At 45.6% G+C, this 27,304-nt stretch overlaps 2 protein-coding genes across 4 annotated transcripts; one reads left to right on the top strand and one right to left on the bottom strand.

Moving 5' to 3' along the window:
• Positions 1-100: 100 nt before the first annotated feature.
• BLOC1S2 (biogenesis of lysosomal organelles complex 1 subunit 2) lies at positions 101-7,744 on the top strand. 2 transcript variants are annotated; one of them, XM_083738560.1, is made up of 5 exons: positions 101-230; positions 1,220-1,336; positions 3,044-3,163; positions 6,083-6,187; positions 7,256-7,744. In XM_083738560.1, the coding sequence occupies exons 1-5, from the start codon at positions 161-163 to the stop codon at positions 7,285-7,287; spliced, it is 444 nt and encodes a 147-aa protein (XP_083594686.1). In that variant the 5' UTR covers positions 101-160; the 3' UTR covers positions 7,288-7,744. The 2 variants fall into 2 exon arrangements, with proteins under 2 accessions (XP_083594686.1, XP_083594685.1); XM_083738559.1 differs by lacking the exon at positions 101-230 and adding an exon at positions 308-392.
• A 3,231-nt stretch (positions 7,745-10,975) lies between these two features.
• On the bottom strand, positions 10,976-24,945 carry LOC310844377 (uncharacterized protein). Of its 2 annotated transcripts, XM_083738564.1 has the most exons (6): positions 23,658-24,942; positions 21,245-21,387; positions 20,801-20,827; positions 18,581-18,699; positions 13,613-13,719; positions 10,976-13,167 (listed from the first exon to the last, which is right to left on the bottom strand). In XM_083738564.1, exons 1-5 carry the CDS (start codon positions 23,716-23,718, stop codon positions 13,623-13,625), a joined length of 447 nt encoding a protein of 148 aa, XP_083594690.1. In that variant the 5' UTR covers positions 23,719-24,942; the 3' UTR covers positions 10,976-13,167; positions 13,613-13,622. The 2 variants fall into 2 exon arrangements, with proteins under 2 accessions (XP_083594690.1, XP_083594691.1); XM_083738565.1 differs by lacking the exon at positions 20,801-20,827 and having other exon boundaries at positions 23,658-24,945.
• Positions 24,946-27,304: the final 2,359 nt, after the last annotated feature.

The following is a 27,304-nucleotide window of genomic DNA, read 5'->3' as shown; positions in this document are numbered from 1 at the left end:
CACCCCTTTTCCCGAACCGCCCGGCACGCCTGTTCCTGACGCATGCGCAGCGAGAGCCGGAAGCGGTGCATAAGGAGATAGCGCCTGGCGGAAACCGGAAGTAACCTGTGGTGTGTTTTTCCCAAGCGGCGGAAGTGGGGGGGGGGGAGGTCGGTTTGGAATGGCTGCCGCCGCCGCCGCCGCTGTTCCGCCTGAGGAGGCCTCGGAGGCCAGGCGACAAGGCCCCAAGCGTAAGATGGAGTGGGTGGGGCCACTGGTCATGTGGTTCCAAGGGGGGAGAGGGCTTTCCCAACCGTCACCCCAGCAAGGGGTGTATGAGGGGACTCCATGGACCGAGACGGACCCATTGGGCCCACTTACCTCAGTACTGCCTGCACGGGCTGGCAGCAGAGGTGCTGATGACGCCCAGGTTCAGTCCTATGCCCTTTTGAAATGTGTTTGGGGGGGACTATTGGGTTGTTTTTCTTTTTATTATGAATTTTGTGGTTTTATATACAACAAAATCTTGATTTTATTCTGTCAACTGCCTTGAGACCCCCTGGTATAGGGCGGTATATAAATTCAGTTAATAATAATCCCCACAAATTCCTGCATTGCAAGGAGTTGGACTAGATGATCCTTAGGGGGCTATTGGGTTGTTTTAATTTATATTATGAATTTTGTGGTTTTATATACAACAAAATCTTGATTTTATTCTGTCAATTGCCTTGAGACCCCCTAGTATAGGGTGGTATATAAATTCAATTAATAATAATAATAATCCCCGCAAATTCCTGTGTTGCAAGGAGTTGGACTAGATGATCCTAAGGATCCCTTCCAACATCACAACACACACACACAGAGAGAGAGAGAGAGAGGGGGGGGGGAATATCTTCCAGCCTTGCCTGGATCATGCAATATGTTTTTTTAAAAATGCATTTGTTTGTTCTCTCGACACTTCATTTAACCCCCCCCCCCAACAACCACCCTGTGAGGAGTAGCCTGGGCAGTGTATTGTCACATCGGCCAGGACTGGTTTGAGGGCGTGATGTCGCCTTCCCCCAGTGGTATATTCTGTGCAGCTTTCAGGCTGTTGCCCAAATGGAGGCTGCAAACTAAACAAGTCTGCTTGATGTTGTTGGTATTGTGCTACATGTCAAGGATTTTGTGTCAGCGGATACAGCTGGTAAGCAGCTAACCTCTTGTTTCCCTGTTTTCTTTTATTAAAAAATCTGAACAGAGGATCCTGCTGTCGAAACAGCAGAAGAAGCAACAGAACCAGCCGAGGCAGATATCAATGAACTTTGCAAGGATATGTTCAACAAAATGGCCATTTACCTAACAGGTGAACTGACAGGTGAGTTTATATTAAATATAACACATTGTGATATCATTGGGGAGTTTCCATGCCAGAGAGGCATGGCCTGCTGAGTTCTTTGGGGCTTGCTTCCAAGTGAGAATGTACAGAGCATGGGTAGGCAAACTAAAGCCCGGGGGCCGGATGCGGCCCAATCACCTTCTAAATCCGGCCCTCAGATGGTCTGAGAATCAACATGTTTTTACATGAGTAGAATGTGTCCTGTTATTTAAAATGCACCTCTGGGTTATTTGTGAGGCCTGCCTGGTGTTTTTACATGAGCAGAATGTGTGCTTTTATTTAAAATGCATCTCTGGGTTATTTGTGGGGCATAGGAATTCGTTCACCCCCCCCCCCCAAATATAGTCCGGTCCCCCACAAGGTCTGAGGGACAGTGGACCGGCCCCCTGCTGAAAACGTTTTCTGAGCCCTGCTCCAGAGTCTTGTGTCTTCTACCTCCCCCAAGTAGAATCAGTGTTTCTTAAGAAAATTCTCAAAACCAAGCCACATATACCAGCTCAGCTCTAGGATTCCCACGTTTTCCAGGAATGTCACTATATCACACAAAGGAGCAGAGTTGATCCATGTAGCATGGCTTTGCTAGGAAACTCCCAGAGGAAGTTGCTGTTCTGCTTGTGCAACAGACTTCTGCTTGCACAATGGAACTTTCCTCCTCTCCCCTAAGGCCCCTCATACCCTCAAAATACGTTCCAGAGGTTGAGAGTCCTTTCCTTGAGCAGATTGGGGATGTGCAGAGAGAGGAGCAAAAGGTGAAGTCCCATTGCATGAGCAGAATACTAGTTGCACAGTGCTGGATGCAACACACTTAATTTTCTTCTGGCTCCCCATGAATCATGAATGCATGTGGGATTGCAGTTCCTAAATCATAAATATGCTGAAATATGCATGGGTCCCAGGCATCCGTATAGAGTTCTTTTCCTCATACCTTTGCTTGCGTGGTGAAACAAGATAGGCAGCCACGGTTTACCAGGCATCTGGTTACATTTCAGCCGAGAACCTTTACTTAATGGCTTCCAAACAAGCAAGCCAGAAAATAAAACCAATTGGTTTCTCGATTTTGTCTTGTTTGGAATCCATTCACTATAAGCGGAAGCTGTAATTAACTGTGGCTTCCTGTTCTCTCAATTGCACAAAGGGAGGGATGAAGCAGAAGCAAAGGGAGCATAAAGCTTGTTATCATCGTGGTTTATTAAGCTGAAATTTGATTGAGCATGGTTGTAGAGTAGGAATCCAGCTCCCTGCTGATGCTACCCTTGCGCTGGACAGTTCCTTGATAGAGGCAGAGGTTAGATAACCACCAGACAAAGGAGTATTCACCTTCTTTTGAGGCAGTCTGTTAACAGCTGGTGCCACCAAGAAGCTCTTCTTGGTGTTTAATCTAAACCCCCTTTCTCGTAATTTGAATCCACTGTTTTAGGTCCTGCTGTTCCAAGCAACAGACAACAAATTTGCTCAATCAAATTTGATCAAATTTGATCAATCAGATTTGATCTGAGGTTTAAATTCCATGTTTAAAATAGTCAGAGGAGTAGTCAACTTGAGAGAGGGGTGAGCCTACTGTGCTACTCCATTGAATTTTAACTGAGGTTAAAATGGCATCTTGTAAATAATTTACATTTTTAAAGCTGTGTCTCTCTCCCCCCCCCCACCCCCCGCTCCTTTCTCTTTCTCTCCTTCATTTTAAAGCCACTAGTGAAGATTACAAACTCCTGGAAAACATGAACAAACTGACTAGTTTGAAGTACCTGGAAATGAAAGATATTGCAATAAACATAAGTCGAAACCTGAAAGATTTGAATCAGAAATGTAAGTAGAGAGATACTTTCATTTGTGTCTTGTAACATATTTGGATTATAGGTTGGACTGTGGGTTAAAGCCTCAGCGCCTAGGACTTGCCGATTGAAAGGTCGGCGGTTCGAATCCCTGCGGCGGGGTGCGCTCCCGCTGCTCGGTCCCAGCGCCTGCCAACCTAGCAGTTCGAAAGCACCTCCGGGTGCAAGTAGATAAATAGGGACCGCTTACCAGCGGGAAGGTAAACGGCGTTTCCGTGTGCAGCTCTGGCTCGCCAGAGCAGCTTCGTCACGCTGGCCACGTGACCCGGAAGTGTCTCCGGACAGCGCTGGCCCCTGGCCTCTTGAGTGAGATGGGCGCACAACCCCAGAGTCTGGCAAGACTGGCCCGTACAGGCAGGGGTACCTTTACCTTTACCTATGTCCAGTCACAGGGCGTGGTATAGAAATATAATAAATAATAATAATTCAGATAAAATTGTGCGCCACCAGAGAACTTTTGCAGAGGGGAAACTTGCAGCAATTAATTAGTGAAATGTTTGCACAGAGGCTCCTCTCCGTGCAAACGTGCAGTGAAGTTGCTAAGTATTGTCCTGAATGGGTGGGCACAATGGATGTTGAAGTCATACTGGGGTGGGAAGCAAGTAAGAGTTTTATTTAAAAGTCTTTTGCCAGAAGCAAAAGTTAAGAGTGGGCTTAGGTGTTAGAGGCATGTAAGAGTTATGAGGGAGGGGACTGTTCTTGGCAATAACATCCCAATAATCCCAATGTTATTAGGATGGTTGGTGAGTCTAGGAAGCTGGAGCAATATCAGAAAGGGTCTGTTGAGAAGGGGAGGTATTTGGGGATTAAACCTCCTTTCTTGAACTTGTGCTTTCCAAAAAAAATCCTTTTTTTATTTTAAACCCAACATGTTTGGGTTAGATTTTTGTTGCCTTGTGTGATGTACTTGTAATGTATGATATGCTTTTAATTTAAGGTACAGTGGTACCTTGGGTTAAGTACCGTATTTTTCACCCTATAGGACACACTTTCCCCCTCCAAAAATGAAGGGGAAATGTGTGTGCATCCTATGGGGTGAATGCAGGCTTTCGCTGAAGCCTGGAGAGCAAGAGGCGTCGGTGCGCACCCACCCCTCTCGCTCTCCAGGCTTCAGGAAGCTATCCGCAAGCCTTGCGAGCCCGGCAGGAGTGCCCGCCAGGCTCACAAGGCTTGCGGGCAGCAGCCTGCAGCCCGAAGCAGGATAGCAGCTTGCGAATAGCAGCCTGTTCTGGGGTCGGGGGAAGCTCAGGCTTCCCCCGCCCCAGCCCTGCGCCTGGGGGGGAATAAATTTTTTTATTCCCCCCCCCCAAAAAAACAACGAGGTGCGCCCTATAGGGTGAAAAATACGGTACTTAATTCGTTCCGGAGGTCCGTTCTTAACCTGAAACTTAACCTGAAGCACCACTTTAGCTAATGGGGCCTCCTGCTGCCATGCCGCCAGAGCACAATTTCTGTTCTCATCCTGAAGCAAAGTTCTTACCCCGAGGTACTATTTCTGGGTTAGCAGAGTCTGTAACCTGAAACATATATAACCTGAAGCGTATGTAACCCGAGGTACCACTGTATACTAGACGGCAGTGGCTTGCAAGGGCAATGTGGGGGGCTTCCTTGGCTTTGGGAAGGAGGTGGCAGACCCTGTTTCCTCCTTCCCAAAGTCTGCTTGCCTTTTGGGAAGGCAGAAGGGACTTGGACCCGTCAGAGCATCCTCCCTCCCTAAGCTGGCCAGCTTCTTCCGAAAACCTGGCAGACTTTGGTTAGTTTATGGTGGTTTAAGTAGGGCATTTTAATGTGTTATCTACTTCAGACTCTTACAGGGGCGCTTAAAATCTAAACATATTTTGTAGTGGGATCATTGAGTAACAGGTTGTTTAGACCTGTATTATGCGTTAGTTGTTGTGCTGTAAAATTATATGTAATATGAAGGAAAGGAGTTACTGTGGTGCCTTGCAAGACGAAAATAATCCGTTCCACTAGTCTCTTCGTCTAGTGGTTTTTTCGTCCTGCGAAGCAACCCTATTAGTGGATTAGCGCTATTAGCGGCTTAGCGGCTATTAAAGGCTTAGCAGCTTAGCGGCTAAAAGGCTATTAGCGGCTTAGAAAAAGGGGGGGGGGGAGCAAAAAAAATCGCAAGATTTGCAAGATGTTTTCATCTTGTGAAGCAAGCCCATAGGGAAATTCGTCTTGCGAAGCGCATCGAAAAACGGAAAACCCTTTCGTCTAGTGGGTTTTTTGTCTTGCGAGGCATTCGTCTTGCGGGGCACCACTGTACAGGGAGAATCCAGAGCTTGTCTGCAGAGTGGAAGGAAAGGAGTACCTATCTCTGCTTCCCACTTCCAGCCACTCTGAAGACTGGAGAATAGGCCCACAGAAGAATATTAGGAGGGCGGGCACGGGAACCATGGCTTAATTTTTTTTCAGTCTTCTGAAGAGGATGAGACCATATGAAAAATGAACATAAGATTTCAGCTGCAGTTCATTCATTTTCAACTTTGTAATCTTGTTGTAAAGAGTCCAAATTGTTACAATGAATGCACTTTTTGCCGATGAGCATTGCATTCAGTGCCAGCAAATACTTTTTGTTTGTTTGTTTCAAGGTTTTGAAAATTGAGGTGTGCATTAGATTTGGTTGCACATTAGACTCTACATACGGCATTGGAAAGGATTTTGGGTGACCACACTGAGGAGGCCAGGAGAGCCTTCTCCCATCAGAGTAGACAATACTCAGCTACCTGGGCTCAGCTGCGTAATCGTTCCATTCTTATTTTTATTTTGCAGTTTGAGTGTTTTGAAAATATGCCAACTTCTGGCCACAAATCTAGTGACCAAAGAGGTGACACAAGTGGTACACCTTCAGTGAGTCAGCAACTAATCCTTATTGTTTTCTTCCTCCAAGATGCCGGACTTCAGCCGTATCTGGAACAAATCAATCTGATTGAAGAGCAGGTGGCCGCATTGGAACAGGCCGCATACAAGCTAGATGCATATTCAAAGAAACTTGGTAAGTACTTGTGACATTGCTAGAAAGTGTACAGAAATGGTGCCTATTTTACCCCTTTTCCACAAGGAGGGAGGTTGCATCCCCTCCATGAACCTTTTACCCTTTTGGAATATGACATATCTGTGGAGGTTGTTGTTGTGCACTAATGGATTTCCAGGGCACCCCACTCAGGTTTCTTAAAGAAATACAGGGCATGACTGACACTACAAAGTGGTAAAATGTACCCTGAATCATATTATCACAATAGCCAGAATACTCCCATCTGTGGAGAACTTTTTGAAATTGAAAAAGGTGAGTGAACCCAGGAAAAGTGCTAGCCACTGAAAACAGCTTTTGGATGCTCAGTCTTTATGTCAAAGTAATTATTATTATTATTATTATTATTATTATTATTATTATTATTAATTTGTACCCCGCCCATTTGCCTGGGTTTCACCAGCCACTCTGGGCTGCTTCCATAGAAACCAAAAATACACTAAAATATCACACATTAAAAACTTCCCTGAATAGGGCTGCCTTAAGATGTCGTAGAATGTCAGGTAGTTGTTTATCGCTTTGACATCTGATGGGAGGGCGTTCCACAGGGCGGGCGCCACTGCCGAGAAGGCCCTCTGCCTGGTTCCCTGTAGCTTTGCTTCTCGCAATGAGGGAACCGCCAGAAGGCCCTTGGCGCTGGACTTCAGCGTCCGGGCAGAACGATGGGGGTGGAGACGCTCTTTCAGGTATACTGGACCGAGTCTGTTTAGGGCTTTAAAGGTCAACACCAGCACTTTGAATTGTGCTGGGAAACGTACTGGGAGCCAATGTAGGTCTTTCAAGACCGGTGTTATGTGGTCTCAGCAGCCGCCCCCAGTCACCAGTCTGGCTGCCGCATTCTGGATTAGTTGTAGTTTCCGAGTCACCTTCAAAGGTAGCCCCACGTAGAGCGCATTGCAGTAGTCCAAGCGGGAGATAACTAGAGCATGCACCACTCTTAAGTGGCACTACATGAGGCTGTGACATAGGTCCTGGGTTCATAACTGAAAGGGAGTTTGCTCTCCCTAATGGCTGTGTGTTTGTCTTCCGCAGAAGCAAAGTACAAAAAGCTGGAGAAACGGTGAAAGAAGTGCATTGAGTAACAGGACTTTTCTTCGAGAATACATGACTTTCTCCTCCGAAGAAAACTGAACTTTACATAACTTGTGCTACAAAGCTACCACTGGAGAGAGTCACGTGGGCACTCTGAGGAACGGTGGAGGCCCCCCCTTTGTTTGAGGCTGAGACATCTCCCCCTTCTTGTAGAATCTGTTGCTTTTTACTATTTTTGTCACTCGTTTTACAGAAAACTATCAGTTGAAGCTACTGTTAATGGCTTCAGCCAGGGCCCTGCAGTAGCTTAACTGAGCAGTTCTGTACCTCCTTCCCTACTGAGCAAGTCCCTTCTGTGCTCTGAAAATTGCTTCGTTTGTGAACATGGAAGTTTCCAGTATGCCGTGTTGGCAGGTGATGTGGTGTGGCCTTGCAGCAAAGCATCTCCTCTCGCCATGCTTTTTTGAGAAATAAACACCTGGAAATTAAGGCAGCCCTTTTCTTTCTTTCTCGGGGGGACAGAATTATCTTCCACTTCATCCACTGTGGCATGAGAGCTGACGCTCAGAACTACGCATGCGGCTCCTCCAGACTGCTGTTTCTTTGGGGCCTGGTTAGATACAGTTTGCATGGAGAGAACTGGCTGTATCTTGAGTCTGCCTGACTCAACAGTTTTTCAACATGGACAACTGGGACAGGAGTAGGTTGGAATCTGTAGCTTCCGCATGTGGGTACCAGCTTGATACAGAAGTGGAGAATATGTTACGAAGAACTGGATGGGAAGATGGGGCAATGGATCAGTAGGGGTCTTGTGATCAGGAGAGGAGAGAGCGATGACATGAATTAATTAAATTAACACTATGCTACTGTTGTGCCAAGGCTATATATGTCTAGAATTTTGTGATTGAAATTTACATTGGTACGCTCAACATAACTCTAGATTTTGTCATCATACTTCGAGACTAGTATCCTAGCGTGATTTCTCAGGTCTGGATACAATCTAGTAATATGAGCCCCTCGCCTCGTTCACAGTCCCATGCTTGCTTTGGAAAATTGTAGTTTTTTTCTAATCATGTCTCGTAGCTTCCTCTGTGGTTGCCACAGCTATGTTTATTGGCAGATGTGGCACTGTGGCATCAATGGATGCTAATTATAAAGAAAGGCACTGGCAAATACCTTCCCTGGAATCTCAATTGCCAGTTCTTCTACAAAGGCTGGAGTCTAGAAATCTAACTCGAGGTCTTCCCCTATATCAGGGATGTCCAACAGGTTGATCGCGATCTACTGGTAGATCCCCATGAGGTTTTGGTAGATCACGGTCGATCTTCGGCTCCCTTTTCTTAGCGTCACTAAAACTGACTCCTACCATGCCCCCTCGGCCCACTTGTATGATCTCTGGAAGGGAAGACGAAGCTTTCTCTGTGCTGCTGTTGTGATCCACAGCGATCTTTTAGTGAGTGACTTGACCTCTCTGTCCTCTCCCCCCAAAACGGTAAAGGTAAAGGTAAAGGTACCCCTGCCCGTACGGGCCAGTCTTGACAGACTCTGGGGTTGTGCGCCCATCTCACTCAAGAGGCCAGGGGCCAGCGCTGTCCAGAGACACTTCCGGGTCACGTGGCCAACGTGACATCGCTGCTCTGGTGAGCCAGAGCCGCACACAGAAACGCCGTTTACCTTCCCGCTGGTAAGCGGTCCCTATTTATCTACTTGCACCTGGGGGTGCTTTCGAACTGCTAGGTTGGCAGGCGCTGGGACCGAGCAGCGGGAGCGCACCCCGCCGCAGGGATTTGAACCGCCGACCTTTCGATCGGCAAGTCCTAAGCACTGAGGCTTTAACCCACAGCGCCACCTGCGTCCCCCCCCCAAAACGGACCTCCCCTCAAAAAGGTTCTTTTCAAACCCCTAAAAAAATAGGGCTTCTCTCCCCCCTAAAAAAAACTCAACAACCTTGAGCTGAACCCCGCCAAAATGGGGCTTTCCTACCCAAAAATAGCTTAACAACTTTGAGCTACCCCCCCCCAAAAAACGGGGGTAGATCACTGCCAGTTTTTAAGTAGATCTCAAGAGAGTTGGCCACGCTGGCCCTATATGTTCTGCAAATCCTATCAGCAGCGCTGCCTCCTACAGTTCCTTGGATGAGTCTCAATTACGGCACTTGTCTCTCCTGAGAATATGCCAAGCCTGTGCAACAGATATTTTGAGGGAGATGTTGAATAATTGGCGTGGCTAATTGGAATGGACCCCAATTAGGCGCAGCTACTTGAATGGCAGCCCGGCACTCTTCCGTCTGCGGCCTCTCTGCTGGTCCTCCTCCGGCAGCCACAAGTGCAGAGAATTTCACGCAGCGTGCTGTTGCTCCCCGGTGTTAAACAGATCAAACACCTAGGCGTCAGTGTGTTTAAAACTCAATGTTTATTCAAGCAGTTAAAAAATTACGGAGCTTTCCTGGACTCAGCTCACACATTTTGCTTCCATCTCTTTCGGACGCAGAGACAGAACAGACAGCCAGTGGAATAAAGCCACTCCCTCTAGTCACGCCTCAGGAATGGAGAGACGTCACTCAGAACTCCTTAACCCTGTGAGTTCTGAAACCAGTAACAGGAGAGACATGGTTGATGACTATCTAGTTTGAGAGGGCTTCTTGCTATGAAGATGCAGCTATACATAATTACTCACAAGTAGCCTCATTACCTTAATGAGGGCTGTGAGGGTTTTTCAGCTGGTCTACAAATTTCCAGTGGTTAAAGATTTCTATCTGCAACATGCAGCTAAAAGATTCTGAGACTCTCTGCTGCTAAGCTCCTGCATTAACAATCTCAACAATTTGGGAGTGGACGGCTCTTAAGAACAGTTTGGGGGGAGGATTTGCTGCCTCGACTAGTTTCCGACCCAGTTGTTGTTTAGTTGTGTCCGACTCTTCGTGACCCCATGGACCAGAGCACGCCAGGCACTCCTGTCTTCCACTGCTTCCCCGCAGTTTGGTCAAACTCATGCTGGTAGCTTCAAGAACACTGTCCAACCATCTCCTCCTCTTCGTCCCCTTCTCCTTGTGCCCTCCATCTTTCTCAACATCAGGGTCTTTTCCAGGGAGTCTTCTCTTCTCATGAGGTGGCCAAAGTATTGGAGCCTCAGCTTCATGATCTGTCCTTCCAGTGAGCACTCAGGGCTGATTTCCTTCAGAATGGAGAGGTTTGATCTTGCAGTTCATGGGACTCTCAAGATTCTCCTCCAGCACCATAATTCAAAATCATAAATTCTTTGGCGACCAGCCTTCTTTATGGTCCAGCTCTCACTTCCATACATCACTACTGGGGAAATCATAGTAATTATTATTATTATTATTATTATTATTATTAAAAGTCCGTATAGTTAAAGCTATTATTATAGCTTTAACTATACAGACTTTTGTCCGACCCAGTTAGCATAAAGCAATTTCCTGTTTTCCTAATCATTGGTCCACCTGGCTCTGCAATGCTGACGTTCCGTGGCACCAGCTTTCCTTTGTTTCAGACAGGATTCACCCACCCACTCACAAGGTACCAGGAACTGAATGCAAATGAAAGGTTCTTACTACTTCATGCCAGTCTGCCTCAGGGTAGCATCCGACTTCTCCATTTTTTGTATTAATTTTGCTCAACAACAACGTAAGAATTCGGTATAATGTGAAAATTCTGGTGATACAATAATTTCCCATAGTAAGTGAAATAATGCACAAGGATCTTTAATTTTTAAACAACTCTTTATATAAAAGCCAAAACTTGATATTTCCAGTATTACAGTCATTGTTCCACAAGATACAAAAATGTTAAATGGAGGAACACTCCCAGAAATGTTATTTTTTTTAAAAAAACAAATCCTAATTTTTAAATGGTGGTGACTCAAATGTACACTGGTGAATTTCAGCTTAGCCCCTTAGCAATACTGAATAGTGATGTGATTCAGACTGAGCTTTCCTTTGAAGTGTACTTCCAATTGTCCCCCAATTCTTATAGACATTTTCTTATACCCACCCAGGGCTGTCTGGGTGGCTTTCTGATATATGAGCCCCACAGAATTTCAGCTTTGTGAGTTATTTATATCGACAACCTATCTTGATGCTATGGGTGGTAATGTTTGTCACTAGCTAGGACCACTTGTAGAAATAATTCAGTTAACCCTGCTCTATGGTAGCCTGTTACTACAAGGTAACATTTGTGGATCACAGAGATTGTTGACAAAGTGCCCGTGATTCGGACGTTCCTCGCAGTCAGGGTGTCATGTTTTATTTGTGCGCCGATTTTCAGCTTTCTGGACAATATCTTAACAGCCATTTCCCTAATTCAAATACCTGCCTTTTTATCCCTTGGAGGTTAATCTCAACTTTTTCCAGGGAGTGAAGATTCAGTTAGAATAAATGGTGCAATTGGAGAACAGTAATCTTTCTCCTCTGAGCACCATTCCAAACTGCTGTGGCTCCTTTAAAGCAGATTAAAAGATGTTGGAATCTTAGCGTGAATGTGCAGTCTGCATATGTGAAAACACATCTTGTGACTCCCGAGGAATGGCGAACCTCGAAGGCAGAACTTGGGTCAAGAAAGGTTAGCTGCCCCCGATATATAGCTTGGCCAACTGCACATTATATAGTCTAGCTTAGCAATTTCTCTACAGGCTTTTCTGTACATGCAGTCAACGTCAATCTTTTACAGGGAAATCTTTCCCTGATTTTTTGGTGAAGCACCTTGTATTACAGGGTGTGGAATATAGGCTAGGCACCTTTTCACTCCTCAAGTCGCATCTAGTTTGATCCTCAAAATTAAACATACTATATATCATTCTTTAAATATATTTATGAAAATGTATCATCTTCCATACAACATAAAAAGAAGAGGAGGCTGGATTGTTTTATTTTTTAAAAAATCTGCATATAAAAGCTAAGGACTGTTTTACCATCTGAGGACATTTTTACAAGTCAAATGGTGACGCCCAATGCAACATGCAATCTTAATCGTTCCAGGTTGTGCTACCACTGCTGAAACCCCCCGTCCCATCCTGGCCACTGGTGAAATGGGATTCCCTGCTTGCTGTGAGCCTCTGCGCTGTTGAGCTCTTGCATGTAACATGGCTTCATCGACTCTCAATGGGCACCACCTAGATACTGCTTTTCATTTCACCCTGTTGTCAAATACCCATGCAGGTTTTAGCCTTTAAAGGGGGGGGGGGACCTTCCTAGAACACTTCTCCACTCTCCTGCATAACCCTTACTTCTCATTTAGGTGGGTTTGTCTTTTAGCAGCGATATCGGGCAAAGCCACATTTTCTCCTGTAACAATGCCCACCGTTTCATGACGTTCTCTTGCCACTTTCCCTCTCTCTTAATCACAGCCAAAAAAACCGAGCACAGTTTTGCTTAAAGGAATAAACCGGCTCCTGCTTCCTTGCAAAATTCCTCTTCCCACCATTACTTTTAAACTACTCTTACGCTGTTGCTGCGTGATTTGACCAATGCAAAGGTAGAACTAAGATGGAACCCACTTTCCTTGCTCCTAAAAAACGAACGAGTCTGAAGAAGTTAACGCCAGAGAACTGGCAGCCATTGGCTGCATTGCTTAGAACAAATGATATACCAAGTCCAGGTATTAAAAGTACATATGTAGGATGAAATTGGCTCTATTCCACAGCACGTAGTACATTTGTTTTCTTTGTTTGATTTTGGTACAACAGTCTAATGCAGGCTACCCCTCTGGAATTCCCCAGAAAGTAACCTAATACAGTTACTGCGGCCAACTATTCTGGATACGTAAGTTTAAATTACACAGGAACCAACTTGCTTCTCAGAAAGAATCCGTTTACCCAGTCATTCTGGAGGGTTATAAACCAAGCAATTTCTGACAAGTCTCAGCATTGCAACCTCTGGAGCTCAAACGTTTTTCTTTCTGAAACAAAGACGCAATAAGCAAAAGTAAGTGTAATTCGTCGGTAGAATCAAGTGTTGTCACCTCCAGCATTTTTACCAAATCGCAGAAGACAATGCTATGCCTGCATAACCAACCATGCTACTTATTATCTGACAAATAACTACAAAATAACTTGTATTTAAAGTTGGGGGCCTGCGGCAGAGTTAATAACCTTTTGAGAAGCAATTGCTTCCTTCCTTTTTCCTCACTGCTCTCTCCCTCCTTCACCCGATCATTTAGATTGGTTTCCCTAACTTCTCCTTGAAAGATCAGGTCTTGCACTTGAACTTTGACAGCAGGGTCTGCTAGCGCGAGCTCCCTTCCTTCATTTTGGACCTTGAAAATGGCCACAAAGGGTTGGTTATATATTATCACTGTGTCATGGTGGGGGGAAGTCTTCTCAGCCACTTTCTGGCTCTCTTACCTCTGTCCAGTCACAAAGGCCAGAGGCTTTCATTCCTTGAACTTTGTCCCAAGGCAATCATCGAGTTCCTCTCTGTTTTCCTCAAATCCAAACACGCAGAATCTGGCCTGAACAGACAGGTAAAAGTTACCGTTAATACAAAGCACTGGGAATAACGGCTGTAATTTTCCACATGTTGTTGGATGATAAAATAGACACACCTGGCACCAGATATTTTCCAGCCATACTCCAAAACAGCTGCTCTTCAAAACATTTGTGTAAGCTTTCAAAAAATAGTTATCGACGGTAAAAACAACCTACTGCCCAACCTCGCTGCACCGTTGTTTTTGTTGTTGTTTAGTCATTTAGCCGTGTCCGACTCTTCGTGACCCCATGGACCAGAGCACGCCAGGCACTTCTGTCTTCCACTGCCTCCCACAGTTTGGTCAAACTCATGCTGGTAGCTTCGAGAACACCGTCCAACCATCTCGTCCCCTGTCGTCTCCTTCTCCTTGTGCCCTCCATCTTTCCCAACATCAGGGTCTTAAACCATAGCTTTAACTATATAGACCTTCGTTGGCAAGGTGATGTCTCTGCTTTTTAAGATGCTGTCTAGGTTTGTCATTGCTTTTCTCCCAAGAAGCAGGCGTCTTTTAATTTCACGGCTGCTGTCGCCATCTGCAGTGATCATGGAGCCCAAGAAAGTAAAATCTCTCACTGTTTCTCACTCTTCCCCTTCTATTTGCCAGGAGGTGATGGGACCAGTGGCCATGATCTTCGTTTTTTGATGTTGTTTCAAACCATATTTTGTGCTCTCCTTTTTCACCCTCATTAAAAGGTTATTTAATTCCTCCTCACTTTCTGCCATCAATGTTGTGTCATCTGCATATCTGAGGTTGTTGATATTTCTTCCGGCAATCTTAATTCCGGCTAGGGATTCATCCAGCCCAGCCTTTCGCATGATGAATCCCTAGCCGGAATTAAGGTAACAAGCAAACCGGCATGGGAGAAACAAATAAACACGAACATTACATCCATCCTTTGCTGCTGGCCAACTCTTCTTGCCAGTCTCTCCACACACCCCCCCCCCCCCCCATTTTACAAGTGAAACACTTGGAGAAGGCAAAGGGCTTCTTGACATCTCTTTGGAAACTATGTTCCTGAGTATGTCAAGAGGTATATAAAAAGAATAAATATTTTCTACAGTGGATCATGGGAGTTCTAGGGTTTTTTTTATCAGGGCTACGAGGGAGTTAAGGCAGGCTATTTCAATGTACAACTCCAACCCTGCAGTCCACTGTAATATTATTTTAGTTGGACTTTTGTAACTAAGCTCTTAAGGCAGCAAGCAACATGAATCTTATACAACGTGATGAGATCCAGCGCCAAGGGCCTTCTGGCGGTTCCCTCACTGCAAGAAGTGAGGTTACAGGGAACCAGGCAGAGGGCCTTCTTGGTAGGGGCGCACGCCCTGTGGAACACCCTCCCATCAGATGTCAAGGAAATGAGCAACTATCCTACTTTTAAAAGACATTTGAAGGCAGCCGTGTTTAGGGAAGTTTTTAATGTTTAATGCTGTATTGTGTTTTTAATATTCGATTGGGAGCTGCCCAGAGTGGCTGGGGAAACTCAGCCAGATGGGGGCGGGTATAAATAATAAATTATTATTATTATGAAAGCAAACAAATATTGTCAAAATTGCAAATCTCAGCATGGGAGAGCTAAGGATTTTTGCCACTCAGTTCTGCTGAACGTATAATACGGTTCTTCCACTGAGGTGAAGGGATAATGTATAGCAGCAGATGTTTAGGCACTCTGCTCTTATTTTGCTGATGATCAACAATATTTTCTGTTGCATGTGGTACACAAGTGAGAGCAGTTTGGGGCGCAGAAAGTGAAACTGCTGTTCATAAATGAAATTAGGAGCTGCCCTTTCTCCAAAGGAAGGTAAGCTGGGCTTCCAGTCCATATTTCAATAAATGTCCACATCTGCTCATTTGATCCCCAGCTGTTTTTGCTCACAGCACCCATTTTGATCTCTTCCGCCTCTGTAGTTGTTTCAGCTGCTCAAACAATAGCAGGACGCCTGTCTGTCCCAACCCAGTTTTCTGTTCCAGCTGTGAAGCTGCTCTGGGGGTGGGGTGGGGGCTAATAAAGGACTACACAGCTGCAACTGGAGTCCGGAGTGTAAATACCAGGTGCATTTGATATTCAAGTGCACACGACAGGAGAATCCCAGGCAGAATGATTAGACAGCTGCTCATCCCACTGGAAATCAAAAGACACCGACAGTCATTTCAGGAAAGACCCTGGGCTCTGGCAGAATCCCCAGCTAAAGAGACATGGGGGGTTTGCAGCGTTGCATAACACATCTGTGTACGCAAACAAGATAATCTGTTTCCTCTGTCCATGGCCAAAAAACCCCAAGAAAGCGAAAAACAAACAAGAACTTGGAAAATTTGGGTGGTTGCAGCTCCCGGCTTATATGGACCAGCATAAACTCAGATGTATGCTACAGGCAAAAGTATTGTCAACCTCATCATTGCCATTGCTATGGTTCATATTGATTTAAAGTATTCCTAGGACACCATTCAGGTCTGTGCCTTTGCAAAATAGAGGAGATACATAGCTTAATAGACACCTCAAACGACAGCAGAAAGCCTGTCAAGATAGATAACAGCAAATCAATGTAATTTATTAGAAGAAATCAGTGCATGGATAGCTCAGCTGGTTAGAGCGTGGTGCTGATAATGGCAAGGTGGCAGGTTCAATCCTCATATGGGATAAAGGTAAAGGGACCCCTGACTATTAGGTCCAGTCATGGCCGACTCTGGGGTTGCGGCGCTCATCTCGCTTTATTGGCCGAGGGAGCCGGCGTACAGCTTCTGGGTCATGTGGCCAGCATGACTAAGCCGCTTCTGGCGAACCAGAGCGGCACACGGAAATGCCGTTTACCTTCCCGCCAGAGTGGTACCTATTTATCTACTTGCACTCTGACGTGCTTTCGAACTGCTAGGTGGGCAGGACCAGGGACCGAGCAAGGGAGCTCACCCTGTCGCATGGATTCAAACCGCTGACCTTCTGATCAGCAAGTCCTAGGCTCTCTGGTTTAACCCACAATGCCACAGCTGCATGTTATTGCATTGCAGCGATTGGACCAGATGAGCCTCGAGGTCCATCCGGTTCTGTAATTCTATGAAAACACTTATGCATTGTAAACTTTGGCAAAACCACAGGATTTCAGTATTGGAGGGAGGGAAGAAGTAGCTCACAGTCACGTAGTCAATAACACATTAAGGAAGTCGGCCTGGAAAAGGTAACATTTAAGGCCCATTTGAAACCCTGCACTGAAGCAGCCAAATGCAATTCCACCGGAGAAGAGTTCAGTGGCCTCTTCCTCATCTCAGCCAGCCTGATGAGAATGGCAAGGAGGGCTCCAAACCTGACCTTCATCTTCAGGAAGGAAGCTTAATAACCCTCATCTTTTATTGGTGAGCTGCCGAGTGCAGAACTACAGCAGCTTTTCCAGGCTCTGCCCCGTTGTATTTCAGGGGGGACTGTGTGTGGAGAGAGTCTCCTCCTTTAAATTCCTGGGAGTTTACCTTAGTGAGGACCTCACTTGAAAAGCCAACATAACTCAGGTGGTCAGAAAGGCCCAACAGAGACTCCATTTCCTCCGGGTCTTGCGAAAGAATAATGTTAAACAACAACTGATGAACGCCTTTTACCAGTCCACAATAGAAAGTGTACTTTGATATTGTATCACAGTGTGGTAGGCTGCCCTGACAGCCACAGACAGAAAGTCTCAACAGAGGGTGGGGAATACAGCACATGATATCATGGGCTGTCCCTCGAGTCCGCTAGGTGACATTGCAAGGGATCTTTGCCTTAGGAGAGCGAGGAAAATTCTCAGGGATGGCTCACACCCCGGCCATCACCTCTTTAATCTTCTACCCTCGGGCAGGAGATCTAGAAGTATAATCAGCCATAAAGGTAAATGGAACCCTGACCATTAGGTCCAGTCGTGACCAACTCTGGGGTTGCGGCGCTCATCTCGCTTTATTGGCCGAGGGAGCCGGCGTACAGCTTCTGGGTCATGTGGCCAGCAAGACTAAGCCGCTTCAAGATGGGTGACACCTGGTTTGAGAGCAGTACATGTGAAAAGGATCTAGGAGTCTTGGTTGACCACAAACTTGACATGAGCCAACAGTGTGACGCGGCAGCTAAAAAAGCCAATGCAATTCTGGGCTGCATCAATAGGAGTATAGCATCTAGATCAAGGGAAGTAATAGTGCCACTGTATTCTGCTCTGGTCAGACCTCACCTGGAGTACTGTGTCCAGTTCTGGGCACCACAGTTCAAGAAGGACACTGACAAACTGGAACGTGTCCAGAGGAGGGCAACCAAAATGGTCAAAGGCCTGGAAACGATGCCTTATGAGGAATGGCTAAGGGAGCTGGGCATGTTTAGCCTGGAGAAGAGGAGGTTAAGGGGTGATATGATAGCCATGTTCAAATATATAAAAGGATGTCACATAGAGGAGGGAGAAAGGTTGTTTTCTGCTGCTCCAGAGAAGCGGACATGGAGCAATGGATCCAAACTACAAGAAAGAAGATTCCACCTAAACATTAGGAAGAACTTCCTGACAGTAAGAGCTGTTTGACAGTGGAATTTGCTGCCAAGGAGTGTGGTGGAGTCTCCTTCTTTGGAGGTCTTTAAGCAGAGGCTTGACAACCATATGTCAGGAGTGCTCTGATGGTGTTTCCTGCTTGGCAGGGGGTTGGACTCGATGGCCCTTGTGGTCTCTTCCAACTCTATGATTCTATGATCCTAGTGGCAACCACACTTTCTCAAGCGCAGGAAACACCAAGATAGATATCGGAGGCCTTAAACTGCGAGTATTCGTGAGAGTGTGGATGAAAGTTCGCAAACATGAAAACAGTGACCCGTTAACCACAACAAGTATAGCCACAACCCTAGGAAGCTTACCTATAGAGCTGAGGGCATGACCTTTTCAAGGCAGCTGATGACAAGCCCAGCTTGCTCTGGTTCCTTCCCCTACTCTTTCTCAGGAGGTCTCTCATTCTTCCCCAGGTCAGATTGTCACTCTGCGGAATATGCAAAGCCATTTTAGCACAAGGCGAGTGAACATGGAAACAGTTCCTAAGCTTGCACATGGTCCCCACGTAACTGGTAAACACAAGGCGCATGCTTGAAAGGTGAAATCTCTTTTTCTCAAAAAAGGTTCAGAGTAGCCTCTTTACGGTCAGTTATTTTGAGACGTAAGATATAATTTGCAACGGCAGCAGCTTCCGGTATACTGTAAAAGGATGATCCGTGATAATATGTTGGCGTCGTGAGAAACAGCCCAGGAAAAAAGCATGCAATAGCTGCAGGTGCCTCTGGGCTGTCAGCATTTAACAGGTGGAATCGGCTCACATAGTGGAACTTTAGATTTGTGCGATTAAAGCACAATGTCACCCTAGCGCAGCAGTCACACCTTCTTCTTTTTTTAAAGCAGGCTTTTGTGGTTTTTGTGGTATATTTCATGATATGTTGTATTTATGCTGTTGTATTTTATGTTGTAGGGACACGGGTGGTGCTGTGGGTTAAACCACAGAGCCTAGGACTTGCCGATCAGAAGGTCGGCGGTTCAAATCCTGGCGACGGGGTGAGCTCCCGTTGCTTGGTCCCAGCTCTTGCCAACCTAGCAGTTCGAAAGCATGTCAAGGTGCAAGTAGATAAATAGGTACCACTTCGGCAGGAAGGTAAACGGCGTTTCCGTGCGCTGCTCTGGTTCGCCAGAAGCGGCTTTGTCATGCTGGCCACATGACCTGGAAGCTGTACTCCGGCTCCCTTGGCCAGTAAAGCGAGATGAGCACTGCAACCCCAGAGTCGTCCGCGACTGGACCTAATGGTGAGGGGTCCCTTTACCTTTTACCTATTTTATGTTGTATTTATCTATGTTGTATTTTATGCTGTTTTTAAGTCACATTTTTAATCAATGTTTTATATTTGCTGTTAGCCGCCCTGAGCCCGGTTTTTAAACTGGGAAGGGCAGGGTATAAATAAAAAATTGTTGTTGTTGTTGTTGTTGTTGTTATATTATATTATATTATTAGAAGAAGAGAAGAAGAGTTTGGATTTGATATCCCGCCTTTCACTCCCCTTCAGGAGTCTCAAAGCGGCTAACAACCTCCTTTCCCTTCCTCCCCCACAACAAACACTCTGTGAGGTGAGTGGGGCTGAGAGACTTCAGAGAAGTGTGACTGGCCCAAGGTCACCCAGCAGCTGCATGTGGAGGAGCGGAGACACGAACCCGGTTCCCCAGATTATGTGACTGCCGCTCTTAACCACTACACCACACTGGTTATTAATTATTATTATTATTATTATTCCCTATCTGAGAAATGGAGTGGTCTCATACATGAGTTCCATTCTGCCTTCAGAAGCAAGAGCCACTTGCCTGATGGCATAATCCCCATGCCAGCAGCACCACCACACAGCAGGAATATGCAGTGTTTTTTGTGTGATCCACAAGGAATTTGCCCTCCTACTCTATTTAACAGGATATTCAGTATGCTATTAGTGCATAATTAATATCAGTGCATAATTGCATGTGGCTCTCTAAAGTTGTGTGTGTGTGTGTGTATGTGTGTGTGTGTGTGTAAGGTAAAGGGATCCCTGATCATTAGGTCCAGTCGTGACCAACTCTGGGGTTGCGGTGCTCATCTCACTTTATTGGCCGAGGGAGCCGGTGTACAGCTTCCGGATCATGTAGCCAGAATGACTAAGCTGCTTCTGGCGAACCAGAGCAGCGCACGGAAACACCGTTTACCTTCCCGCCGGGGTGGTACCTATTTATCTACTTACACTTTGTGCTTTCGAACTGCTAGATTGGCAGGAGCAGGGACCGAGCAACGGAAGCTCACCCCGTCACTGGGATTTGAACCACCGACCTTCTGATTGGCAAGTCCTAGGCTCTGTGGTTTAACCCACAGCGCCACCCGCATCCATATATATATATATATATATCTATCTATCTATATCTATATCTATATCTATATCTATATATATGACAAAGGAACGCTCCTGCTCTGAGCCAGGCGCAATCTTCATTTCAGCAGAGGGAGGAGAAATTAGGGAAACACGGGATGGTAGCAGCAGCTACCATTTGGTATGAATTGCTTTCCCAAAGTGATTACTTACCGAGGCATTTCTCCTAATGTCAAAGCCCTAGAAATAAAAAGAAGAGAGCATAGAATTAATATTGGGAGTACGCCTTATAATCCGCTCTAAAGCCTTCCAGCCACCGTATGAACAGCGCAAAGCTGTTTAAGGGAAGCAGGTCGAGGGTTGTTTTTGTGGTAGGGATGTGGGTGGCGCTGTGGGTTAAACCACAGAGCCTAGGACCCCACCCTACCCACCCCACCCAGCACAAAGCTTTGCATTGCCCGGTTAGGATGTAATCGAAATTTATCTTGATATCAGCCAGTATTATTATGAGAGCTGTTCCTCTGCAGACAGCATGAGAAGATGGGTAGGAATGTGCAATAGCAGCTGCTGCAGAACCAGCTTCCACTGTAAAAGTGCGTCCGACAAAGTGGGGTCCAGTCCACAAAAACCTATGCCACGTGAACATATATCGCTCACCGTTTTCATGGCTGACTCCTTTAGGAGCTGAGCTTGGCCGTCAGTCGCACAGTATCCATCCCTGCACTCATTCTGTCCACTTTCCTTTCCATTCGACAGCATTATCAGCTGGTTATTTTCCGGATCCAGGCGCACATCTCTCCCTGCAGTCAGAAGATTGACTGATGTAAACAGGTAGCTTATGTCGTCTTGCTTTTTACCAGCTGTTACAACTGTTCAGAGTTAGAAAAGCGAGCCCCTTGTGTACGTTTGTGAGAGATTTTACTTTCTTGGGCTCCATGATCACTGCAGATGGTGACAGCAGCCACGAAATTAAAAGACGCCTGCTCCTTGGGAGAAAGCAACGACAAACCTAGACAGCATCTTAAAAAGCAGAGACATCACCTTGCCAACAAAGGTCCGTATAGTTAAAGCTGTGGTTTTCCCAGTAGTGATGTATGGAAGTGAGAGCTGGACCATAAAGAAGGCTGATCGCTGAAGAATTGATGCTTTTGAATTATGGTGCTGGAGGAGACTCTTGAGAATCCCATGGACTGCAAGAAGATCTAACCTCTCCATTCTTAAGGAAATCAGCCCCGGGTGCTCACTGGAAGGATAGATCCTGAAGCTGAGGCTCCAATACTTTGGCCACCTCATGAGAAGAGAAGACTCCCTGGAAAAGACCCTGATGTTTGGAAAGATGGAGGGCAGAAGGAGAAGGAGACGACAGAAGACGAAATGGTTGGACAGTGTTCTTGAAGCTACCAGCATGAGTTTGACTAAATTGTGGGAGGCAGTGGAAGACAGGAGTGCCTGGCGTGCTCTGGTCCATGGGGTCACGAAGAGTCGGACACAACTAAACGACTAAACAACAAAGTGCACATTTGCTGCCATTGTCTTCTTGTGCAATGGCGAAGGGAGATTTGGAATGGTTCAAGACATCTCACCGTCTGAGGCAAAGGATAAGATGGTGTCTCTCCCCCCCCCCCCCGCTTTCCACTCCATGCGCAAATGCCAACCAGACTTGAAGTATTGAATCTTACTTCAGTCCTTGTGATGAGAAAGCACTCTCTGCTGCAATTGAGAGCAGCAGGATAGTTTAGGGCAGTGATGGCCAAACTTGGCCCTCCAGCTGTTTTGGGACTACGACTCCCATCATCCCTAGCTAACAAGACCCATGGTCAGGGATGATGGGAATTGTAGTCCCCAAACAGCAAGAGGGCCAAATTTGGCCATCACTGGTTTAGGGAGCACAGGACAGGCCTCCTGGCACATTCAGCTCTGTGCTGTTAATCCCTTGCTGCCACTTCCTAGCCAACTCATTCTGTCTAATGGCAGGGCCGGCCCTGAAGGAGATACACAGCATATGCAAAGACTAAGCTAGAGAATGCCATGATGTATTGGTCACTCAGAGATCCAGGCCAAAGTTACTGCCTCCCCTCCGACCTTTCTCTGATGAAAACAGGGACATGAATAATAATAATAATAATAGTTATAATTCATACCCTGCCCATCTGACTGGATTGCTTCAACCACTCTTGGCAGCTTCCAACACATATAAAATATAATGAAAGAGTAATCGTTTTTTTAAAAAACGTTCCCTATACAGGGTTCCCTTCAGATGATTTCTAAAGGTTGTACAGTTACTTATCTCCTTGGCTCGGGGGTTGCAGAACTCCATACCCTCCAACATTTTTCCGATGAAAATAGGGATGTCCTAAGGAAAAGTGGAGGGACGCGGGTGGCGCTGTGGGTTAAACCACAGAGCCTAGGACTTGCCAATCAGAAGGTCGGCGGTTCAAATCCCCGCAACGGGGTGAGCTCCCGTTGCTCAGTCCCAGCTCCTGCCAACCTAGCAGTTCAAAAGCGTACCAGTGCAAGTAGATAAATAGGTACCGCTGTGGCGGAAAGGTAAACGGCATTTCCATGTGCTGCTCTGGTTTGCCAGCAGCGGCTTAGTCATTCTGGCCACATGACCTGGAAGCTGTACGCCGGCTCCCTCGGCCAATAAAGCGAGATGAGCGCCGTAACCCCAGAGTCGGTCACGACAGGACCTAATGGTCAGGGGTCCCTTTACCTTTACCATAGTCTCCAACATTTCTCTGATGAAAATAGGGACGTCCTAAGGAAAAGCGGAACATTCTGGGATCAAACCAGAAACTGAGACAGCTTCTGTAAATCTGGGACTGTCCCTGAAGAACAGGGACACTTGGAGGGTCTGTTACTGCCCCTGTTAAAGTGATGGCTGTGTTAGAAAGAAATTATCTGGGAGCAGATCTGGTGAAAAGCATGTGCTTTGTTTAATGTTGCCCATGTCTACTCAATAATGTCCTATTGCGTTCACCCACTGAATGACTGTGGTCGCCGATTAAGACCTATTCCATAACAAGTGCATTATACATTAAGGTCAGTGGGCCAGAAGACAGAAACCTACCTTTGCTTGTTTTGTCACTGCTTCCTCCTCCTCCTTCTGGAATGATTGAGAGGTCGGACATGTTTCCGTTCTGCACCAATAGGCTGTGCGGTCGGCTCTTCCCAGGAAAAAAAATCTTCCCTTCTTGGTGTGAGCTCAACAAAATCCTGGCAGCTCCGCAGGAGCAATGCTGTAGAAAACACTCCTACGCCAGGTGAAAGAGGAGATATGCCTGAGTTTAATTTGCAGCTAGTCAGGAGTATGCAACTTGGCGCCACAAGATAGCACAAACAAATTGCTGGAATTCCATGGGAGAGATGGCCAGCTTTTTCCCTAGGAACTGTCTGGCCAAAATAAACGTGCCTAACATAATCTAGGAATACTGTATAGTGAAACTTCACCCCAGAACACCGAGACCCTTTGGAGACCCTTCTTGCAGTTCTTCAGTTGTATGTTCCATTCTACAAACATAAAATGCGATTTTGACATTCCTAAGTAACTAATTTCTGCTCCAGATACCAGTTTCTTTGTGAAGTTATCCATAATAAGCATTTCAGAGCGGTAAAATCCCTTCAATATTTTCATATGCACTGTTATGCATATGTTATACCACTTACAATACGGAACATTATACAGTGGTACCTCGGGTTACAGACGCTTCAGGTTACAGACTCCACTAACCCAGAAATATTACCTCATGTTAAGAACTTTGCTTCAGGATAAGAACAGAAATCGTGCGGCAGTGGTGTGGTGGCCCCATTAGCTAAAGTGGTGCTTCAGGTTAAGAACAGTTTCAGGTTAAGAACGGACCTCTGGAACGAATTAAGTACGTAACCAGAGGTACCACTGTATGTCTGGTTTAACAAGAAGCTCAACAAATGGAAAGTAAGATGACAATAAACCGATTAATATCACATTTTAAATTAATAACAATCTATCTTCGTATGTAATGTCTGGATACTGATGGAATATAGAATTCTAGTTGCTTCCAGCATATAAGAAACCAATCCTTTATGCTCCCACCTCACTGAACCTTCCACATAACTTAAAATACTTTTTTGGTTGACTTTTTATTTCCCCCCAATATTTCTTTAGCATATGCCATATGACATTCCCATCACGTGTGGAAAAAAGTCCCCTCTCTTTTTCCGACACTTCCAACAAGTGTCCGGGTTGTTTTTATTGACTGTGTGTATCTTTACTGGGGCAGTACAGTGGTACCTCAGGTTAAGTACTTAATTCATTCCGGAGGTCTGTTCTTAACCTGAAACTGTTCTTAACCTGAAGCATCACTTTAGCTAATGGGGCCTCCTGCTGTTGCTGTGCCGCCGGAGCCCGATTTCTGTTCTCATCCTGAAGCAAAGTTCTTAACCTGAAGCACTATTTCTGGGTTAGTGAAGTCTGTAACCTGGAGCATATGTAACCTGAAGCGTATGTAACCCGAGGTACCACTGTATACTATTTGCTCATTGTTTTAAAACAGTTTTCTCTTGTTGCCGTTTTAAAACAAAATCTGTATGTGCTTTTGCTATATATATATATATATATATATATATATATATATATATATATCCCCAGATATCCACTGGGACATTGTCCTGAGCCCTTTCTCACCATGTATTACATTCCTTAACTTGTTCTGACTCTGTATCATATTTACAAATTAGTGCGTAGATTTTATTTTTCTTTATTTACGGCTAATACATGCCTGTTGGTCAGTGGCGTAGCGTGGGGGGTGCAGGGGGGCCGGCCGCACCGGGCGCAACATCTGGGGGTTAGGGTTAGGGGGCGCAAATCCACGGGTTAGGGGGCGCAAATTACTTGCCTTGCCCCGGGTGCTTACAACCCACGCTATGCCACTGCTGTTGGTCTTGGCTTTTGCCTCTCTTATCTCACACACAAAGAGAGATACCTTGATGACAACAGAGAGAGGTGCAGCTGATTCTCAAAGGGCTCTCACATTCCAGGAGAGCCCTTCCACAGAGAGGCATCTCCTTCAGAGAAGCAAACTCCTTGGCCACTCAGCCAGAGCCATCAAGATAATCTCCAGATGCCCTGCTTCTTTCATTAACCTTCTCCTGGCCAAACCTCAGGCTTACAACCAAGAATTTTTAGCACAATTTAGCAATTGCTAAAAATTGGAAAAAAGAAATTGCACCAACAAAAAAGGAATGGCAAGACAAACTGATAGAGTACATTGAAGTGGAATACATGTTCACGTTTAATGAGGGTGGATTTCTGTATGGGGGGGGGGTTATGTTATGTTGTAAATAAAATTTCCAATAAATAAAATACTAAAATAAATAAGAATTGCACGGCTGTAAGGGAACCATCTTAAAAAGTAGACAGCATCTTAAATAGTAGAGACATCACCTTGCCAACAAAGGTCCGTATAGTTAAAGCTATGGTTTTCCCAGTAGTGATGTATGGAAGTGAGAGCTGGACCATAAAGGCGGCTGATCGCTGAAGAATTGATGCTTTTGAATTATGGTGCTGGAGGAGACTCTTGAGAGTCCCATGGACTGCAAGAAGATCAAACCAATCCATTCTTAAGGAAATCAGCCCCCAGTGCTCACTGGAAGGACAGATCCTGAAGCTGAGGCTCCAATACTTTGGCCCCCTCATGAGAAGAGAAGGCTCCCTGGAAAAGACCCTGATGTTGGGAAAGATGGAGGGCACAAGGAAAAGGGGACGACAGAAGACGAAATGACAGAGGACGAGATGGTTGGACAGTGTTCTTGAAGCTATGAGTCTGACCAAACTGCGGGAGGCAGTGGAGGACAGAAGTGCCTGGCGTGCTCTGGTCCATGGGGTCACGAAGAGTCGGACACGACTAAATGACTAAACAACAACAAGGAAGCCATACTTATAACAATAAGCAGTGCTATTTTTCTAGAAAAATAGGTGCCAGAGCTCACCATGAACTTCTCCCTTGTTCTCTTAGAATGGCAATGGCACCCACCTCAGACGTCGGCTGAAAAAAAGCCCTGACAATAAGATATCTGGAACTAACAAGTACAGAGAGATCCTGTCTTTTAGGCCTAAGCAAAGAGGCTAGTGTGTACAGCCATGAGATAAAAGGCAAAATCTGTCCATTTCAGTTTCTCTCCTGTTTCCATCCTTCTGTTCAGTTTGCCCATCAGTAGTGCATTAATTTGCAAATTTTTATTTTAAAAAATCAGCAGGTAAAAATCTGCATGCATTTTCATGTGTGTTTCTCCTAATACATGCAATTTTTTCATGCAATATCTCATCTAATGCATATATTATTTTAATTAATATGTGCTTTTTTCTGCACATGTTTGGGTCAAAGAACTGTGTCATAAAACTGAGAGAAGTGATCACGTCAAAGCTCTGTTACATTCAGTTACTGGTTTGGGTGAGAATTAGGTAGGTTTGCACCTTGTGAACAATATAGAGGTAAAAGGTACCTTTTTACCTTTACAATGTACCGTATTTTTTGCTCTATAAGACTCACTTTTTCCCTCCTAAAAAGTAAGGGGAAATATGTGTGCGTCTTATGGAGCGAATGCAGGCTGCACAGCTATCCCAGAAGCCAGAATAGCAAGAGGGATTGCTGCTTTCACTGCGCAGCGATCCCTCTTGCTGTTCTGGCTTCTGAGATTCAGAATATTTTTTTCCTTGTTTTCCTCCTCCAAAAACTAGGT

Source organism: Podarcis gaigeae (assembly GCF_964106915.1).
Source record: "Podarcis gaigeae genome assembly, chromosome: 5".
NCBI classification, from domain to species: Eukaryota; Metazoa; Chordata; class Lepidosauria; order Squamata; family Lacertidae; genus Podarcis; species Podarcis gaigeae.
Note: the sequence above shows the minus strand (reverse complement) of the source record. Positions and strands in the feature narration are given on the sequence as shown.

What these genes read in the sequence shown, in the direction of transcription:
- BLOC1S2 (XM_083738560.1), top strand. Translation starts at nt 161, where the DNA reads ATGGCTGCCGCCGCCGCCGCCGCTGTTCCGCCTGAGGAGGCCTCGGAG. An exon ending in CAGGCGACAAGGCCCCAAGC is followed by an intron (nt 231 to 1,219) that starts GTAAGATGGAGT and finishes AAATCTGAACAG; the next exon opens with AGGATCCTGCTGTCGAAACA. An exon ending in CCTAACAGGTGAACTGACAG is followed by an intron (nt 1,337 to 3,043) that starts GTGAGTTTATAT and finishes TTCATTTTAAAG; the next exon opens with CCACTAGTGAAGATTACAAA.
- LOC310844377 (XM_083738564.1), bottom strand. Translation starts at nt 23,718, where the DNA reads ATGTCCGACCTCTCAATCATTCCAGAAGGAGGAGGAGGAAGCAGTGAC. An exon ending in CAGTGACAAAACAAGCAAAG is followed by an intron (nt 21,388 to 23,657) that starts GTAGGTTTCTGT and finishes TTCTGACTGCAG; the next exon opens with GGAGAGATGTGCGCCTGGAT. An exon ending in AGGAGTCAGCCATGAAAACG is followed by an intron (nt 20,828 to 21,244) that starts GTGAGCGATATA and finishes TTTTATTTCTAG; the next exon opens with GGCTTTGACATTAGGAGAAA.